General features: G+C 40.1%; 1 protein-coding gene across 2 annotated transcripts in view; it reads left to right on the forward strand.

Annotated features, from left to right (window-relative positions):
- The first annotated feature begins 323 nt into the window (after nt 1-323).
- PRKAR1B (protein kinase cAMP-dependent type I regulatory subunit beta) overlaps nt 324-20,789 on the forward strand; it is a 106,105-nt gene continuing 85,639 nt past the window's right edge. Inside the window, exons 1-3 of one of the 2 annotated variants that reach the window (XM_026116130.2) lie at nt 324-609; nt 1,677-1,877; nt 16,726-16,896. In XM_026116130.2, the coding sequence (XP_025971915.1) occupies nt 1,704-1,877; nt 16,726-16,896 (345 nt within the window). In that variant the 5' untranslated portion in view covers nt 324-609; nt 1,677-1,703. The remainder of the gene's footprint in view (nt 610-1,676; nt 1,878-16,725; nt 16,897-20,789) is intronic. The other variant, XM_026116131.2, reaches the window with a different exon arrangement.

The raw sequence follows: 20,789 nt of genomic DNA on the forward strand, positions 1-20,789 counted from the left end.
GAGTTCCCCGGGAAAGGGGGGAAATCCTAACTCGCGGCTGGAGTGTTTCTGGCGGCCCAGCGGCCCAGCAGCGGCTGGTCCGGGCAGAGGCCGCCGGGGGCCCCAGGCCGCGGCGGAGGCGCCTCGGCTGGCGGGGCCGGGCCGGGCCGGGCCGTTGGGCCGAGGGCCCCCAGCGCCCCTGCCCGCGCTGCCCCCGCCGCCATGTCGCGGCGCCGCAGCGGCCATGTCGCGGCGCCGGCCTGCTGTACCGGGCCGGGCCGGGCCGGGCCGTGCCGCGCCGTGCCGGCTTCCCTGAGGAGGCGGCGGGGAAGGCAGAGCCTGGGATGAGTGACAGCAGCCGCGACTTCCTGCGGGCGAGCCGCGGCGGTGCCGGCGCCTTTGTGTGGGAGCTGCGGGGGGCGCGGGTGGGAAGGGGACCCCGCGGCGGCCCCGCGGCCCCGGCGCGGGCGGGCGGGCGGGGAGGCAGCGCCGGCAGCGAGGGGAGGAGGCGGCGGCGGCGGCGGCGGCTGCACTGCGGATCCTGGGAGCCCCCCTTTCCTCCCCCTTCCTCCATAAGGGAAGGCGAGAGGAGTCGCTGCCGCCGCTGCTCTCCCTGCTTCAGCGACGCAGGTATTTATCCGGCCCCCTCCTCCCCCCGGCCCCCCCGGTTTGGCTCCCAACCCCGCTTCCCTTCGCCGCCTGGGCGGCCCGTCGCTCCCTCCCGCGCCTCCCCGGCGATGGCTGGGGCTCAGCTGGGCGCGGAGCCCGGCGGAGGCAGGCGAGGGGCCGACTCCACCGCGGCGCCCGGGGGATGCTCTGCCCCGGGCCGGGAGCCGCGGGGCCCCCGCACAGCCCGGCCCCGCGAAGTCCCTCACGGGGAAGCGGTGGGAGGAGGAGGAGGGTTTCCCCGGCCTGCCCGGGGGATGCCGCGGCGGCGCCGGCTCTTGGCGGCTCCTCTGCGACCCCCGCTCGGCGCTCGCCCGTGCTCCGCTGTGGCTCCGAAACACCCCTGAGTGCGGAGCGCGGGTACCCGAGCTGCCTGACCGGGGAGGGGGCAAGGGGCTGGGAGACGCTGAACATAGCTGGCCGGCAGCGAGTGTAGGAGCCGCTGGGCAACGGCCGCCGCCGCCGTGAAGATGCCTTTCTGCTCCGTAATGAGCGAGCGGGAGCTCGCCGCGGGGGTTAGAGAGGGTTTTCTCAATTAGCGAACTCGCCTCTGGCGGGATCTGCCCCCTGCTTCCCTGCCCCGCCAGGGATGAGGAAGGGCCGCTCATTTTTCGAAGGCGAGGTGTTAAAACTTACCCGAACCGAAAATCTTTCTGGTATTGCAGAAAACTAGGTTTCTGGTGAAAGGGAGGTAGCCTACAGCTGGATAGAAATGCAAGGCTTTAAACTGGCGTTTAACAACCGTCTTTGAAACTCAGGGCTTTGTATGATTAACTGCACCATTATTTCCAAAGGTTGACAAATGTCTAGTGATTAAAATGCTCTTTTTGTACTTCTTCCTGTGCTGATCTTATAAAGAGGACACGGTTCTGTATTTCCATGTACACGTCCCAGAATATTAAAATGTTCTGCCCTGATAGCTCTTGAAGAGCCAACAGACAATATTAAAATACCTTGTTTCTTTCAGAGTTCTCTGACAATGGATTTGAGAATTGTCTCTTTTCTCTTTCTTGCGCCATTTTCTTACCTAGGTTTGTTTTCTGTTTACAAGCCTGAAGATGGCTGCTTCTTCCTGCAATGTGGAAGAAGACGAGAGCCTGAAGGGATGTGAACTTTATGTTCAGAAGCACAACATCCAACAGATTTTAAAAGAGTGCATTGTAAACCTTTGCATAGCAAAGCCAGACCGACCCATGAAATTCCTCAGAGAACACTTCGAAAAATTAGAAAAGGTCAGTGATTTTCAGGTGACTTATAATTTTCAGCTTTTAGACTGAAAAGATGGGTTTAAAAAGTTTCAAATATTTTGGTACATTTTTCCTTTAAAATTTTAAATTAGCAAGCTACCTTTAAAAAATAGAGGCTGTCAGAAAAAAAAATTATTATATAGAATTATTATATAGAATTCTTGTGCATAACATAGGATTATAATCTGTCATCAGACTGCATTTGTTAAAAATGACCAAAAGAGTTATGTTTTGGATTATGATACATAGTGTCTTGAACTCTCATCTATAGGAAGAATCTGCCTACAGGAGCAAAAGATGCTGTTCCCTTTTCATGTCAATGTCAGGTGATGTGGAAACTATTGGAACAGTTTACCACTTAGTTTTATTAGTCTTGCCTGCCTTTATTGCGTATCACAGGCTCCTTCAACAAGAGAGGAGAAATTTAGAGAGATTTCACATGCCATGACTGTTTCCAAAAGCAGTATAGAGGAGAAAGCATGTTTTACAACATTCTCAGCCAAGTCCTCAGCAAAGCATACTTTTTTTTTTTTTTTTTTTTTTTTTTTTTTTTTTTTTGAAATGAGCAGGAAGAGCATGCTGCATGGGCACGACTTTTCTCTGGGGACAGGATTTCTCCAGATGTGTAAATGTGAGCATGGGGCTGCAAGTTGTTAGTTATACATGTCCTCAGTCTATCAGAGATTTTATTTGTATACTTAATTTAAGAGGAGGATTATGAAGGAAGCCTCTGAAGTTTGCAGGCTTAAGATCTGAGTTTCATGTAGTTTAAGTATTTGTCTTTTAGAGACAGAATTTTGCAAGGATAGAGCAAGAACAATAATAATTAGTGAGCAGTACATACATATGATATATTACAGGTGATACAAATATATACATCTCTGGTTGTCTGTTTTTCAGATATATTTTATATAGGCTAGCATATGCCAAATTTATGTAGCTACAAAAATACAAACATTATATTTTGGTGGAATCTCAGAAAATAAAAATACCTGGAACACCAAGGAGGGGAAGGAAATACAGTACCTTTTTAATTGTAATGCTCATTATGAAAAGAAACCTCTAAACCTCTAAGTTCTGCTAAACTTCTGAAAGCCAGGGCCAGTTCCAAGAGAATGAAATCTGTTGAATTCCCTTTATCACGTTATGAATTGTTATCCATCTTAATGTATAGCATTCCAGACTTCCTGGCTAGAGGGATAAGCACCATTTTTTCAAAGTACATTAAAAAATGCTGTATTATTTTAGATTATTCTCCATAGCTGGTGGGATTATTTGCTTCATTGTATTGGGGGAGTTTGGCTCTATTGATCTAAATACACTACATGGATTTGAGAGGGGGAGGCAGTTCCTACCCTTGAGAAATGATTTTCTTTCATACAGTCTCCTGTTATCTGTCAAAGAAGAGCAAATATCAGTATTCTGTACTAGAATATTGATCAGAGTGCAAACATGCAAGCTGATGCATATCATGTATCTCAAAACAAAAGGAGATGATTTACAAACAGCCAGTCCCAAGACAACAAATTCAGTGAATATCATGCTTAGTATGGAAGGGAGCAATCTTGTCACTGACTCCTGTAGAACAGCCAGAGAGCTAAGCCTTGTGAATCTACAGGCTTTAGGATATTTTTGGAGGTTTCCAGCAATTTAATTCTTTTTTTCTATAGCAGTTTATTTCTTACTCCTTTTTTTTTCTATTTCTTTCTTGCTCAACCCTCTGAAGACTTTCTTGAGTTGATTACACTGTGGAAGATTTTCTGCTATAGGATAATATTTTGACTTGGTCAGCTGCATAATACTGTTGAAAGAATTCAGTGTCCAGGAAGAATAGCTGTCCCTTCTCATTGAGCTCTGAAACCAAAGGGTTTTTAGTAACATCATTCTTCTTCCTACACAGACTTGATCTAAGAGCCATAGTTTTTCAACGAGTACTGTCAGAGATGAACAAGGTCAATTATATTTCTAGCATCATCAGGTTCCCCCAGTTTTGCTGTGCAGCACTGGCAAGCAAATCCCTTTTTCATTGAGGAAAATCTGAAATCAGTGAGTTTTCATAGGCTACTTGCAGAATCGAGGTTTAATTATTCAAATTTGGGGGATTCCTGCATTTCAATTGCCTTATAAAGGTAGAGAAATTATTTCAATCTGTTTTATCCTGCTTTTAGAAGACTCTTATCAAAGATAGTATTCTGAAGAATCTTAAATTTGTCTTGATTGAATTGTGAATTTGATAATTGCCTGTTACAGGTTTTTGTATGGGAGTGAGGAATACCCTGATATGATGTGCTCCTAGTTAGCATGCTGCATGTCCATTCATTTTGTTCCTATGTAGGGAGAGGAGTGAAAGTGTTTGGGTTTAAGCACAATTTTCTAAACAAAGTTGTTTCCCCCTCCCCAAAAGTGTGATATTTTGGGTTATTTCCCAAACCCATTAAAATAGACAACAGAGTTTTGCTGAAGAGAGCAGTAGAATAGCAATGTACCTATCAAAAAGTCATGTGGGCACTTTAGAGGTGAACTGATGGGTATTTTTCAAATAACTAAAAAAGGAGCTTATGGAAAATGTGTAGAGCTCAATCCACAATGTCAATTTAATGGAGCTACCTCAGAGGAGAATAACAAAAATTAATATATTTCATTTTGCTAATTCTTCCTGCATCTTATAAAATATAAAATAAACTCTAAAAAGCAAAATTTGTTATAATATGCAAGGTCAGACGAGATCATAAATACTACTAACCTTACTTCTTCTGATGACATCAGAGTTAAGTTCATTGCCTTCAGCCTGCATCTGTACTGCTAAATGAAAAAGGGCCAGCGACTAACCCCTTACCCCAAGATACTGACTGGCCTCAGTTACAGTTCCAGGGCTAACACTTCTAAGAAGAGGTTTGTTTTGGAGGGAGCTATTTAGAGCAGTCTGAAACAGAGCTAGGGAATAATACTCAGGCCTGTGGCTGGGCCCTTTTTTATTTCATACTATAGATACAGTCTGAGAGGACTGTAACGTGAGAACATGGATAAATACTTAAGAACAAAGTGCTAAAGACTGAAGTTTGATGTTAGATTCTGCAGTCATTGTTTAGATACTACCTAGGGAAAAGTCAAGGTTGGAAAGAAATGTCTGATACCTTTTTAACTTTGTCATTTACTTGTATCAAACATAATATTAAAAAAACATAACTTTGAAAATAATTGTTGCAAGATCCTTAATAGATGTTTTCCTGTTCAATTAATACTGCCAGGACCTGCTTGTCTTAAGATGAAAGTATTTGTTGGGAATCAGCATGTATTTCTGTATTCTGAAATTGCAATTAGCAAATCAATTTTTATATGCAGTGACCTACAAACTTCAAAATGCCATCCATTCTGATCATGTTAACAGTTACTTTGTAAAAAATCTTTACCAATCCATTGACACAGAACAGAGTTGAAAACAGCTTAATTATTCTTTTGAATAATTTGTTTTACATTTCCCCATGACTATACAGAATCTGGTGGTGGGTGGGCTGATGAAAATCTTTCCCTTAATGATATTAATTGGCTTTTTTGGAGGGGGGAATAGATGTTAGCTAAGAGACTTTGGAATTATTTTAACAGCTATAATTAAGTCCTGTTAACTTGAGGACAAAAGAAAACGTAGCAGAAAAAACAGGGAGCCTATCTTTTATCTCCAGTTCTTACCTTATGTAAAAATGTTATTACTAAGAAATTACAAGCAAAGCCTTGTATTTTCAGCTATACTGAGACTGAAAAACTTTCATTAGTGTAAGGCTATTTAGTGCCATGATTATATGATCAAAGGTAGAGTTGTCTTGCCAAGCTAAGCTATACCTCTGTTCAACAGAAAAATGATCTATTAATAAAGAGTAGAACTAATGAAGAAAATAACACACAAGAGGAGGAAGGAGCAGAAACCTATAGTGTATCTTTAGACATTACCTACTTTTTGCTGAAGTTACTTTACATGTACAGTATTTCAGGGCAGCAGCTTTGGTGTCTGGCTAATAGCTGAGCCGGGTAGTCTTTGCTGTACCTGCTGATCTTAGTGCTCTCCTGCTCCCTTCTGTTGTCCTGTGCATGTATAAGAACAGATGCGCTTTCTTGTGCTGTTGAACATAATATCATGGTTTACTGTGGACTGGCAGTGGTGTTATGGACACAGACTGATGCTGCATGTCTTAAGGTACCACCCAGAAAGTAAGTTTTGGAAAACCGTGGACTTTACTGTTTGTAACTAAATAGAGCAAAATGAGATTATCTGGGTTGCTCCACCTAGTGATATTAGACAATATTGCACATAGACCTGATCTGCAGAAAAATAAAGGCATGTTTATAACAGCTTTGCTGTAAACAAGGAGTGAAAAGGAAGTCAGTAATACACTGAAAATTCATTCACAGCTAGTTAAGTATAGTTTATTTAAAATAAAGTGTTTCAGAACCAAAGTTATTTGGGCATCAGGCTTTTCTGCAAAAGTAGTCTCTCACAGGAAATATATTTTATCAGAAAAAGACACTTTTCAATCAGTAACATCTGCCAGAGCCAGGCAGACATTCATTCTTAGAGGAAGTATAGAAGACTATTACGTGCGTGCGTTCTGGAGTAAGTATAACTCATTCCGTTAAGATAAGCTGCAGAGGTTACGGTTTGGAAGAAAAAACCTACAAAGGAAAAGCTATCTAAAGAATGCATTAACAAGCAGTATGATAAAGATTAATATGAAAAATATTTCTGTATCTTTTAAAGCTTGAAAGGCAGCTGGGTGGTGTCTGCTCTGTGGTCAGAAATATTGCTAAAGCATGTGTGAACATACCTGAGCTACCCAAGTTGCTGATAGCAGTGAAATGGTGGGAGCACCAGCCGCACTTGCTGTGTGACTGTGGTTCTGGATGGGCTTAGGCAGGCTGTGCTACTGCCACTTCTCTGATACCAGTACCTAAGAGAGCTAGAATAAATCAGCTCATGTCATTCTGTCTGAAGAAGTCATGCCTCTGATTGCTGTAGTCAGCCTCAGGCATTGTTATGGTAGTTGACAGCTTTAGACTTGGAACAGATAAAGGAAAAACTAGCCAAATTTTTAAGACTTTCCTAAACACAGAAAATTCAGGTGAAAGAGGGAGGATAAGGAGTTTAAAAGAGGAAGGAGAAAAAAAGTTTTTCCTAAGAAATAAAATTAGTTATAATTGAAACTGTGCTGTTAAGAACTTATGTAGACACATTAGAGAGCCATTGAACTCCCTCTTTACTTTTTATGTCCCCAAGTGCAAATAGCTTTCCACTTCTTAGAGTCCCAAACTGACAAAAATGGGACGCAGTGATGGAATTTGAAGGAAATTCGGTCATTTTCTTCCCTGAGTCCGTCTGGATGTAGTCTTTGTTTCTCATTTCAAGCTATCATGTTTTGCATTCATCAGGATACTTAATCACATGTTAATCTTTAAGCATATAAGTGGCTTTAAAGAAACAGGTCCATACTTAGCTTTAAACATGAATGAAGTGCCTTGTCAAATTGGTGTAAAGTTAAAAATGGTGCTGGATCACTCACCGTCTGATGAGAAAATTGACTAGACTGTAATCGGCTTTGGGAAATCTTGTTTAAAACCATGCATCTCTTGAGAGGAACAGTCTGTTATGGCCAAATCAATTCATGAACTGCTTGCATTTCTCTTTTTCACAAGTGGCATACTGTCATTTTAACACTCCCTTTGTTCAGGACTCTACCAGTAATAACCACCTTACTTTAAGTGAAAATCTGTTTCTATTAGAACCTATTTGATTTCCTAATAGAAAAGTGGTTGTAATTTGAGGAGGAGCATATTGACAGGGAAAATATTTGTATGCCCCTGTGTAAAGCTATAGTACACTACTTTTCTTGTGTAATTTGTATAGTTTGGTCACCTTATTTCAAAGACAATACAGTTAAAACAGGTACAGAGAAGGATGACGGAACTTCTGTACAAGGAGAGACGAGGTCAACGAGGGCTCCGAGGGTTAAAAAAAAAAAAAAAAAAAAAGAGCATTAATGGAATGTGTGATAGAGATCTGTAAGATCAGGGAATGATTGTGCCCTATGTCTCAAACAGAGTGACTGGCTATAACCCATTGACATTGTTGGACATCAGTTTTTAAAAAATAGAAACAAAAACAAGTATGAAGAAAGTACTTTCAGGTGCAGCAGATCTGCAGAGCTCACTGTCATGTGACAGTGTTGAGACCAAAATTATGTGCATATTCTAAAATAAATTAGGCACTTATGGAACAAATATTCATTGTTAGCTATTAAACTGAGTGGTAAGGATACAACATCCCTTTTGGAAACTCCCTGAATTATTTATTATTAGAAGTTGGAAGGATCACTCTGCTTGACAGGTTCCTTATAGTCTTTCCTGAAATGACCAGTAATGAAGATAGGATGTAAGGCTAGGTGGACCTTTGATCTGACCCAGCACAAGAGTTGTTATGTTATGCAGGTGGGAGTTTAAATCTTTATTTGGATAAAGTATTGGCAATATCTACTGTTTGCAGATTCACAAAATCTGTCTGTTGAAGTACAAACTCATTTCTGAGTAGAACTGTGTATGGTAATGTTTGTCAGGGCAAACCTATCTAGCACGTTAAAGGCTTAAGCATCAATTAAAGAATATGTAATGACTTAAAAAGTCTTATTTCCTTCCCTATGGAGAGCTGCATGCTCACATTATTATTTTGAATTCAGATGATCTTTGCTTACAGCCAGCTTGCAGCTGTTCAGATGCAGCTCACCATCATTAAGATTTATAGCACAAGTTCACATCTCTGTGCTGTTAGTTTGTCTTATCTTGTTGAAGACTCAGTAGGATGTCAATATTTTGATTTATATTGTGATAACTATTTTTTGCCCCTAGAAGTTTTTTCTTAAAAAAAAGAAAAAAGTGATAGCTGAGACTCAGGAGAACACAGAATAACTTGGGAAGAAATTGATACTTTACGAATGATATTATGTTTGGGAAGAATGTCAGTACAGGGGTAATTACGCTGTTAGCAGTGCCTGTAGTTGATACTTCTGAAGATGTAACTACTCCCATTTACCTGCCAAAAAACCCTAGTAGCCCTGCAAATATTCAGTGCCTTATCATTATCTACATTATTGTCTGTAATTGAAAACACCTGTTTCATTTTTAGTTCCAGAATAAGCTGAAGCATGGGCTAGAGATGACTGGTTTTACTACCATGGGTAGGTGTTACCATAGGAAAGATCCCCAGTTATGGCTATGTAGATAACTATCCCACTGCAAGTCCTCTTTCAAACTCTTCATCCTCTCTGTATAGGGCCCGATGTAGCTACAACACCAAAGTAAGGTCCTTGCCTTTAACAGAACAGCCTACCCCTTTTCATAGTAATGAGTCTTTACAATCAGGAAAAGGTATACCCCTTCAAACATAGGTATGTATCTGCCTCTAGCTGACTGCAGCCTTCTATTGCCTCCCAAACAGATTACCAGGACTGTCAGGTGCCAAGCCCTTAAACTGTTTTGGGGGGCCTCAAGCCTTGGTTCTTTGATTTTTCAAAAATGAGATTGCCTAGACCTAAATTCTGCCCAGATTGGATTCTGTGATTCCAGAACTGGCTGAATATCTAGCCCCGTGTTTATTTGCAGTTCAGCAAATTCTTCTCTGATTTAGTTTGCTTTTGAGAAGCCTCTTGGACTGCGTAGCAGCTCACTTCATATAAGGTCAAACTTTAGATCATGGGAGATGAGAAATTTGAGATCATGCGCCTGCAATTCATCCTAATTCTCTTTCTCTGTGTTCTGCAATAGTGCATTGGGCAAGGCGTTCTGAGAAGTACTGACCCTTTCCATAAGCTGGTTGCTTAGCCAAGGCCAGGCAGTAGCTTTTCTCAAAGGCACTAAATTATCTTCAAAATTAATTCTTTTTGTTCTCTTTCATTTGTAGAAGGTACTTTGAGGAAAAGGGCTGGTTAAGCTTTGTCAGTCTCTCCACTGTAATAATTTTAAACTAAGGGGCATGCCAAGTAGGAGTGATAGTAAGGAAAAAGGCTATGTAAAAAAATGATACAAGTCAAAACATATTTCCAAGATGAGGATGAATTTTGTTTTTTTCCTCTTGTTTTTAAGTTAAATAGATTCAGTCAGCTACTTTCAAATACTTTTTCATTAATATTATGCTAAATGTAGGAAAAGATGGCTCCTTATTTTTAAATATCTTCTTAATGCTGAATGAATCCATTTTAATTTGGCACATAGAATGGGGGTTGAAAATGTCCGAATGGATACCAGTAAGACTGGGTGGAGAACTTCAGTTTTCACAGCAGATTTAAGATTATTTCAGAATTGGCTTCATTCCAATTAAAAAAAGAACCTTAGATTTTGAAATGCTGTAGACAGTGGAGTTACTGCTTTTCTCTGTGCTCTGCTGAGGTCTGTGACTCCATGACTGCCTGCCTGGCAGCCTGTGTTGGAGCTGTACCCTGATAGCGTTGTAAGCTCAAGCTGTTGAGGATCTGTAACTCCCAGGGAAGTCGGCCTGCCAGCTCCAAATCACCCCTAAGCAAGACACCAGGGAACTGAGGAAGTGAGCTATGGGAGACTTGAAATCAAAATATCTCTGTAGATAGCTTAGTTTTGATGTATGGGAAGATTACAGTGAAAAAAATATTTAATGAGTTCTGAGCATCCCACCCAAAGGTTAAGCTGAAACACAGATTCTTGTGTGAGCATGCAGTTTTAGTTAACTATCTAGCCTTAATATTGCTATATCAGTCAAAACACTCAAGAAGTTATTTTGGGTTTCAAAAACAACTGTCTTCCCTGTAACAATGAAATGTGTGTGGAGAAGAGGATGAAAGAGAACAAAAGAGAAGAAGAATTTATACTCTCTTTCTTAGAACAGAGAATAAATGGAGTAGAATTTTTTTGAGGAGTGGAAAATGTAGAGGTGTTTTAAAGACAAATTTTCACTCTGAAATGCTGTAGGGAACATGTCCTTGCCTTCAATAGCACTTTTTATTGAAGGATATCAGTATGTTTCTAAACATTAAGGAAGTCTCCACAACAGAAGTATTTTGAGGAGCAAAATGACATACTAGCATTTATGATTCTCTGTTTGTTGATAAGCTTAAGTATTAACTGTCTCTTCCTATGCTCTAATGGTCTGTTTCTGACTCTTACATGTAATAAGCCTTACTGAATTAGGTGAAGTTTCTCCTGGAATAAGGTACCACTGCGTTACAAGGCTCAGATAAAAAATATATAGGCAGCTTTGGCAATATATATATGTATATCTAGTGATTAAAAACTGTGAAGCAGCTTAGGTGTTCTGATTGTTGCTGAAAAAGACAGCATAATATTTTTGCATTTCAGTTTGTTATATTTATCTAGTAGAAATAGAGCTTTTCCGTGGGCGTGTTTCTTCTTATACAAGGTAGGAATACATACATTGTTATTTGGCTTGTATTTTACAAATCAGAAATGTTGGCTACGGTTCTCTTTAATTATATAAGCTTTTAAGCATCAAAAATATGGTCTGTGTTTTGTAACAACTTTGCTTTATACTGAGGCATATATAAGAAAGTAGGGAAGAGGTGGTACTGAGTCAAGATACTGCAAGACAGTGAGGGCAAAGACGCGAAGTGTTAACATGTTGCAAGAGGTAAAAAGAGGCCAGTAAAGGGATTCAAGAAGGTGATTGATATAGTCAGAGCTGCAAAAGAGTAGGTGGATTTTTGTCAAGAGATTTTTGCCTACATTTGAAATTGGGAATGAACTGACTTGCAGAGAGGCCACAGAGGACACTAGTAGTAATTGAAGCAGTAGATAACTATAAAGTGGATAAATACATTAGTAGGAGGGTGAGAATGTTAAATATATTTTGTAGGGATGCTGTAGAAGAAAAGATAGCATTTAACATCCAGAAGGCAGTGGAACAATAGTCAGGATTGTGTGAAAAGTCTAAGTTTACAAGCCTGAATGATCAAAAAGATGGTAGAGTTGTCTACTGTGACAAAGAAAAGACTGGAAAAGGCATTAAGACCTCCCAGATTTCTCTCACTTTCAGGGATGGAATCGGTCAGTTCTGTGCTTCCAGCGAAGTGGAATGGTTTCCCTTTGGCCTTTGTTAGTTGTTATAGTTCATCACGTCAGTGTCCAGAAATGCTGGGATGGTGTTACAAGCCTTCCTGTATTGAAAATGTCTCCTCTGGATCAATTCCAGTGCAAAGAGAGATTTGTTACTTGAATATGAACTATGCTGTACATCTTCTGTGAATAAATAGAAAGTAGATTTCAGGCCTGTCAGTCAGCACACTTTATGAGTGTGCTAGAAAAAAAGAGAAAATATTTCGTTTAGCGTGCACTTCGTGTTGTGACTTTTTTGAACACAATGAATAAATTGTAGGGAGAAGAGATAGTGAGCAGTGATACCTAATGGGTGACTTGCTCTTAAAATCTTCTTGAAATGTTGTTGTAAAGCTATACAGTGCTTTGGAGCCCTGTCAGGTGTTCCTTAAACCTCAACATTGTGAGTTTCCAGAGGGTGACAAAGCTCAAAAGGAGAGACTGGGAGAGGAACTACTGAAAATAAATTTCTGTGTGGGAATGCTCCAGCTAATAGAGAAGAAAGCTTCTGGGTCAGGAAGTGTGCTCTTAAGCAGTAGTATGTAAGGAACTGTAAAGCTAAAAACTTGTTCCACATTGTGGCCACTTCAGTTGCAGTGTTTGAACTCATTAAAAACATAAAAACGATAATCAGGAAAGAAAATGACCCCATACGTTGAGGATAGCATGCTAAATTCCTGTGTTTTGTACGGCAGCCTCTTGTAGCACAAATGTCTTAGCCAGAAGTGAATATTAAAAGGATAAATCGGTTACTACAGATGTATTTATTGCTTTTTTTTAATTTGAGGCAAAGATGGTACATCTTTTTTCCTTTCTGGTTTATGGTTTGATTACCATACCAATTGGAGCCAGCCATGGCATTCCAGTTTCACAGTCCCTCTCCCACAGAGACTACAGGGAAGACTTGTTTACAGCTTTGACTTTAACTAGCTTTTTGATCAGTTGCAACATGATTTTAGTAGAAGTAGGATTAGATTATTTATGTATGAAATAAGGTATTAATATCATACAGCAATGTTGGTTTGTAGGTTTTGGGTATGTTAATATATCATAATATTGGACCATGGCAATTACTTTGGAGGCTCAACTCAGTTGCCCACACATAGTCCCTACTGTCATTTAAGAGTCTCTGAATTACATGAGATGTCCCCTGGTGGTGGTAGCTATGACAGAGGACAGTGTGAGACCCGTGCCCTTCTGAAATGGCAGCTGAAAGCCAAGCGAGACCCTAGGTCATCCAAAATGGCATGAGGTGTTTAAGTATGGATGACTGAATCAGACCATACATGCTTGAGAGCCAAGTCTGTCCTTTCTGCACAAGTCAGGAGCAACTCCACTGAAGCCGCTGCAGGTACTGGTGTGAAAGAAAGAGTAAGATGCTCACTGGGGTTTGCCCAAAAACAATCACACTGTTTTGCAGTTGTCTCTTCGAAGTGTGTATATTTTCTGAAGAGTCCCTCATTTTAAGGTGGACATGATTAGGAAATATGATTTCTGTGCCATTGTGAATTATCTGTGCCATCTGAATAGAGAGTGAGAAAGCTTGTTGTCATGACAACAAAAGATGGTGAGGTGTTTACTTGAAAGTGAGTTCTGCACAAGCATTCAGATCAAGCTGTCTGAAGATCAGTGTTTGAAGAACTATTCTTGAGAGAGTCCGTTCCTTCTTTAAAATGTTTGCTGTATTTCTCCAGGATATATGGAAGACGACTTGTTGAAAGCATAGCTCAGGACATAGTGTCTGCTTTTATTTTCAAAAGGCACTCTTTAGTTCAGTAATGGAAATCCTACCTAGACTACAAATAGCGGCATGTGGAAAAGCCAGCCAGTCAACTATCTGCTGTTTATATAAAAGGAGTTTGTAGCGAAGAGACTTCCTTTTAAAATGAATCATATGGTAACTCACTTTTATAATCCTTTAATATTTTTTTGGCTTTAAAAGGTATTTGGATTTAAAAGCATGCTTTGTGATATTAATTTTATCTCACTGAGCTTTCTTTCTTGTATAAATCTGTGCTGGGGCAGAGGAGATTATTAATTCTTTGGAATTGCCTTTTATACAATGTGTACTGAAAAAATAAAGTGTATGTTTGATATTCAAATGGGGCAAGCTATTGCTTTTCTCTGTGAGTAAATATACTATGTATAAAAAGAACTGTATGAGTGCAAAATACTGTTAAATAGTTACCTGACTGCTTCTTTTAGTAGTTACCTTTTAGTATACTTTCAACTACTTGCTGTCCAGAAAGGTCTTCATTACAAAAGGCTTCATATAAGCATATGAAGAAAGTACATGTGATTGTGTTAACTCAGAGTAAGAAAGTGTTGTTATATTGTCAAGGAGATGCATGAGCTGAAATACCCAGTAATATTATTTGAATTTCTTCACTCACAGGTTTGGTTTTGATGAGCAGGTACTAAATATAATGAAAATAGCTCCTTTTATTTTAAATGTTTATATTTCTGCAAGTGCATAATTGTAATTAAGAAAGCTAGAGGCAGTCAGATAGGAGTTGCATGTGGGGAAGAAGTTGGTAAGTGCTTAAACAGGACTTGCAGGTCACAATAGGAAAATCCAGCTGAGTCATTTTTTACATATCCAGTGCTATTAATTGAAATTTGAATTGGAAATGAAGAAGTCTGATAAGGATTTAATGCATCTGAAGTCAGCTTTGTTTTCTGTTGTACAGCAGCTAGTCCAACTGTGTTGTGGCCCAGGAGTTGTATTATAGTAATTCCCAATTAAAAACAATACCAATAACAGAAAGAACTTGGCACTTTATGAGGCAGGTGAGGATCTTGAAAAACCAGATCTTTAGTCAGCACTCCAAACTGTCTCTCTGTGTTTATCTCTTAAATATTTCAGTAGTCCTTCAAGCAAAAGACGACTATGCAAGTTGTTACTTTGAATTATGCAGCATGGGAAATACTATCTTTTTACTTGTTTCAACTAGCAATAATAGGTCAAAGATTGTTGTGAAAGGCTCCTTCGGTTAATAACAGGGGCAATGTCAGTGACGGTGCAGAAAGCAACTGGAATAAGACCAGAAAAGACAAGTGGCATGACTGGATTTGTCAGACATTTGTAAACATCAATGGCAAAACATATATTAATCATCTGTTTTTCTTGCAAGCTTAAAAACTGTGGACTTGTGCCCATTTTCTGTACCACTCTGTTCTAGTGTCATACCTGATGAGTTAACTATAACTCATTTCCTGTGTCAACAAGACCAACTGGCTATGTTGGTAATTCGCCACGTCTAGCACTGGTACTCCCTCGTCCTTCCTCCTTCACTGGCTCTATTTGTTAGCTCCAGTTGTTAAGTCTTATCGTAAATTGGTTGTATAAGACAGCAGCCAGCTTCTGGTGTCACTGTCAAAAGGCTGCTGATTTTATTGGGTGTCTGGGGGCCTTAGGAATACAAGCATTACAGCATTTTCTTGCGTGTAACCTGCAACTCGGCTAATCTGAATTCTTTTAAAAATATTAGGCTTGCTTTGCTGATAGCCAGATAATGGCTTAAGCAGGATCAAAGGAGGCTAGAAGGAACAGGGTAAGAGGGCACTGGAGAGATAGCAAAGGTAGTGTGGTGAGGTGTGAGCAGGATGCCAAAGTTGGAATGAAAAGACAGGCCTTGTGTACTTTGGCCATTAGACATGGGTGATGCAATGGGAATTTTACTCCTGTGTGTTTTCCCTAGAGTCCCTGAAAGCCGGAGAACAGGATATGGGCCTCTGATATAAACTTCTGCTTGCATTAGCCACATGCATATGAAGCCACTAGCACTGCTAAATAGTAACTTTTCAACATATAATTTATAGATTTTATGCATGAAAATATTATAATTATGAGTAATCTTGTTTGTTTCAAATCTTCAGAAGGCAGATAATTCAGTGTATGAACTGACAGAATGTCTTGTAACTCTGACATCCTTTCTCTAAGATTTTCTATACTGTTTCCTGTTCTTATCTCTTCAGGGATTTCCCTTCTTACTGTATTCTCTGTTCCATGAGCGTGGAATTTGGAGAGTAAGCTCTCTGTTGACCAGCTGGTACTAAGCCAACCATCATCTTTCATAGTCCTCTGGAGCCTACCTTGGATCTTTTTTGCTTGGAAGCTGTCCCATTGATTGTAAATGTGCTATAGGGCAGAAATTCTGGAGTAGAGAGCATCTTTGTTCTCTCTGGTGGTAGTAAGCCTGCAGAGCTGAGCAAGAAGAAGAAACATATCTCATGTATTGACATGTGACTTCTGGTATGTTCTCTGTACAAAAGACAAAGATACGTACAAAGTCAGTTCCTCTTGCTCTGCAACGCTCAAAGCTTTCAGAAGCCAACTGAGAAAATAACAGCTGTGATTTTGGAGAGTAACAAAACGAGCCTTCTTCTTTTCCCTTCTCAGCCAGGAGGAGCTGCAATGAAATGTCTGCAGTTTATAATACGTTGGTTTTCGTTACATATAAGAAAGATGGCCAGGTCAAGTATCAAAGTGATAGTACCTGTACATAGATTGTATTTGGTGTTAGTCCTTCCTACTGCTCACATCAAATATTTAATTTTCTTTGATCTGTACGCATGTGTAAGTTGACAAACAGTCATCCAAACGTAGAAATGAAGGGATTGCTGAGGGTCATAAAAAAGGAGTACATGAAGTGTATCCAAGAAGTTAGGTATGTGGGTAAGGGATGCTTCACTGTCTCTTTTTGCCTTGCAGGAAGAATGCAAACAAATACTGGCTCGGCAGAAATCCAGTTCCCAGTCTGATTCTCATGACGACGAGATTTCCCCTCCTCCTCCCAACCCAGTGGTGAAGGCCCGACGCAGGAGAGGGGGAGTCAGTGCAGAGGTGTACACAGAGGAAGATGCCGTTTCTTATGTTAGAAAGGTAATGTGCTGCTGTCTATCTGATTCTGAGATGTGCAAGGCGATCAAGCGACTCACTTGTATTTTGCTCATAATTTGGAATGCTCGGAGTCATGTGTCAGCCCATGGGGTAGTGCCCTTGTGCCAGCATATCCGCAGCATGATCGTTTCCCTCACACTCAGGTTCCTTTGCTGCCTCCGTGTCTAAGTGCTTTCCCCGTCTATGTTGCTTCAGCATTCTCTGTTCTTTCCCTTTTTGAAGTGTGTGCTAAGCCATTTCCCCCTTTAACCAGGCGGCTATTTCTCAGTCCTTCTGTTGATGTTCACAGACCCCTGCAGTTTCTGACTTTTGGCAGAACCTCACAGTTTCAGGAAGTAGCTTTTTCTCTTGCTGCATTTCCTGCTTTTTCCCCCAAAGTCATTTCTAGCTCAAATTTTCTCCTAACTTAGGTCATTCATGTTCCCTAGAGAATTCAGGCATATGGTTCCCATGTTGATCAGGTACTGCTTAACCCACTGGTTGTGGGAAGTCTGTTGACTGTATTTGGGCCATTTTGTATGACTATTGTCTTTGAAGAAATGCCAACCACAAATTAGGTATAAATGCAGCAGGAGTTAGAATACTGCAGTAAAACAAACATTATCAAAAAAACATATTAGAATATAAGAGATGCATGAGGGGACTAATGGGAGAGGAGAAATTTGCTCAGAGCTTGCAACTGTTTATTGACTAGTTCAGTTTGGGGCTTGTCTGTGTATGTCATTGTCAAAAACAGAAACCCTAGCACAGACAAGGGTCTGACATTAGCAAAGTCTCCACCTTTCAGCAATTCTTAGATCTGCTCCTCAGTTATTGGCATGAAAATAAGTGCCTCTTAAAGATAGTGTGTAAAGTATACATTTGTAAGCCACGTGGAGTATTTAGGTTGCCTAAAACTGCATTTCAGCTCAAAGAGACTCCTCTTTGGAAGTCTGCCATCTAGTTTAACAAGTCCTTTCAATGGATATTTTGATTGGGTCAGATGCATTTATTCAATTTGAATATGATTAATCTTTGGCTTTGAGAATTCATCATCCAGCATCTCCCATGGGATGCTTGCCAACAAATTTTCAGAAAAGCTGTGCATCTGATGTGCTTGTGTAGCAATGCTGGCCTTGCTTTTGGAGGCTGAACTCTTTTAAAAAAGCTTGATCTGCAAAGTAAAATAGAACTGACCTCATGCTTCACTATAGTAAAAGTTTAAACATCCATTTTGGTTTACAAAAATAGATGTTTGTGTCAACTAAATGAACTGTACTTATGATCATTGCCATGAGAAGATGCATAGTACAATGTTCTAAATTTGGTCCTGGCTGCACAAAGAGCTCCCAGGGCATAGCTCCCTCAAAAACAGGAAATCCCATAAGCAGTAGAACCCATGAATCCTGGTTTTCCACAGCACACTCCTGTATGGATTCTTTGCTGTTTAATAAATGGTGACTACATGCTGCAACCTTATTTTTGCTTCTCTTCTTTAACCGCCTTTTTCACAAAATGTCTAGCTACTTTAAATCCTTGATATTTCTTAATAACTCTGCAGAATTGCTTGCAATTGGCCAAAGCTTTCATAGGTTATTAAAAGAAGGACAAACAGACATTACAATTGTGTATCTTACGTTTCTTTAAGGAGCTAACCTAGAAAATGCATTTCATAAGGTTGACAGATTCTACTAATGTGCTTTTGTACATGCCTGACATAGCTTTAAACCAGAAAGCTTTTTCTTTATGGGAATACATTTTGTCAATCACTGTTTTTTGGCAGAATACTTTTTCCCTTTGCAATCAGATGTGCTTTTGTCATCTACTTATGCTACAAGTTCACTGGCCACTCTGGGGTTTTCTGTCTCAAGAAACAAAGAATTAGGAAAGCCTTTCATCCAAAAATCAATTAGGGAAGAGTATTCTTGTGGCAGTTAAAAATGCTTGCAAGTATCCAGTAAATTTTAAAAACGCTGTGGTCAATCTATTAATGCCCTGTACTGTTTAAAAAACACTTGCATGGCATTTTAAAAGCTGCTTTGAAATACGTAGTAATATGCCTCTTAAAAACTTCTAGGAGAAGATAACATTTGTCTCTGTTTAATATGGGCTCGTCAGATTCATTTGAAAATCAATGGCAGTACTCCTCCTTCCACCTTTGGGTAATTTTTTTTTATGTTCCTAATGGAACCTGAAATTAGCAACTTTGTTTTCTTCCTTCTTTCTGCAATGATGTCAGTAAGCCCTGGCAGTAGGATTGATAGGCAGCAATTGGTTTAAAGCCAGAAGAAGCAATACAGATCATATTCTGTGTGTTCAGTGACTATGGCTGCTATGATTTTTAATTTCCTAGGAACTGACTGGGTTTAAAAAATAATAATCTAGGGGATGGTTCCCTGTCAGGCTATAGATGCTGTAAGGAGTATAGAACTAGCATTGGGAGGTTCGGTCTCAGTGCTTCATCTTCTGCTATCAGCAAACGAATCCCATGGTGTTGCAGATGTGTGTTTGTGACAGAGATTTCTGGAATATAGAAATAAAGGGAGACACTGGGAGAACAAATTATGAAACTAATTTTAAATATGTAAAAATCAAGGCAAGGGTTGTGTTAGACTATTGCAAACTGATGGATTTTTAGATAATAGCCAGCCAGGAAGGATCACTGGCTTGAATTCAGGTGTTGGATGGAAACACATGTGGGTCATAAGCCAATTCAAAAGACCCCTTGAAGGGCTGAGCAATAGAATGAATAGTGCTAATGGCAGTGCAGTGAGTTATATCACTTAAGAGAAAATCAAAGTAGATTTAACTTTGTGATTTGAATAAACATCAGGCATATTTCCATTTTGAAGGAGCACAGAGAAGGATCACGGTGGAGGGTTGTTTGATTGCTTCATTCCTGATAGTAGAGAATGCAATATTTATTAGTACATCTGACAGCCTGTAGTTACCAACTAACAGCATGGGAATCTTGTTGTAAAGATGATCACTGCACATTCTCCTCAAGCAGATAGTTACTTAAAAGAGTGATATAAAACATGATCAAGTGATTCTCCCTTACTTTTCATCTTGATTTGATGCCTGGTTGCTGTTATGCCTGAAGAACCTTCCCTCCGTTTCCTGATTCCCTGTCCCAACAGACCCACCTAGATCTATGCCTTTTGGCTTTCCCTGTTACTGATTGAGACTGAGAAAGGCTGGTCTATACTATGCTATTAACAGCCAGAAAAGCAGGAGTTGAATGACTTAACGGTTTAGATTATTTACTTATTTGGCTCATCAGGAGTAAGCTGAACAGCTAGGGTGTTTTTAACAGAGCAAGAGTTCAAGACTGCAATTCAGTCCATGGTTTGTATGACAGGGGAAAACCCTCAGAGTAGGGTACTGGCTAAATGCTCATTTTATTTAACTTTGAGGAATTTGAACTTTTAACTAAATTAGATCACATGTTTCACTCTGATACAAATATGCAGTGTATACATACAAACTTCTCTAGACTTTATTTTGAGTAGACTAATGACAGCAGCAGTCAATATAAACAGTGTCTGTGAAGCTACAGTTTAACTCTTGGGCTTTTAGGTCTTCACAGTGCACTGTTTTCCCTTAAAATAAATCTAGATCAATTCTTCATTTGGGAGACCTGGTTCTACATCAGTTTCTTCATTTGCGACATCCTTTCTCTAGTTGGATGGGTAATATCTTTCCAGGATGAGGAAAGGATCAAACATGAGAACAAGAACTGGCCAAGAGAATTGCCGACATTGAAGGATCCTCTCTTCTTTTCTTTCCTTCCTACCTTCCTTTCTCCAAAACACTAACAAAAATTCAAAGTAAAGGTGTGTACTCATTCAGAGACCCCTGGGATTTTCTTGGCATAGTGCAAAGGTAAAAAAAAG

Source organism: Dromaius novaehollandiae, chromosome 14 (assembly GCF_036370855.1).
Source record: "Dromaius novaehollandiae isolate bDroNov1 chromosome 14, bDroNov1.hap1, whole genome shotgun sequence".
In the NCBI taxonomy this organism is placed as follows: domain Eukaryota; kingdom Metazoa; phylum Chordata; class Aves; order Casuariiformes; family Dromaiidae; genus Dromaius; species Dromaius novaehollandiae.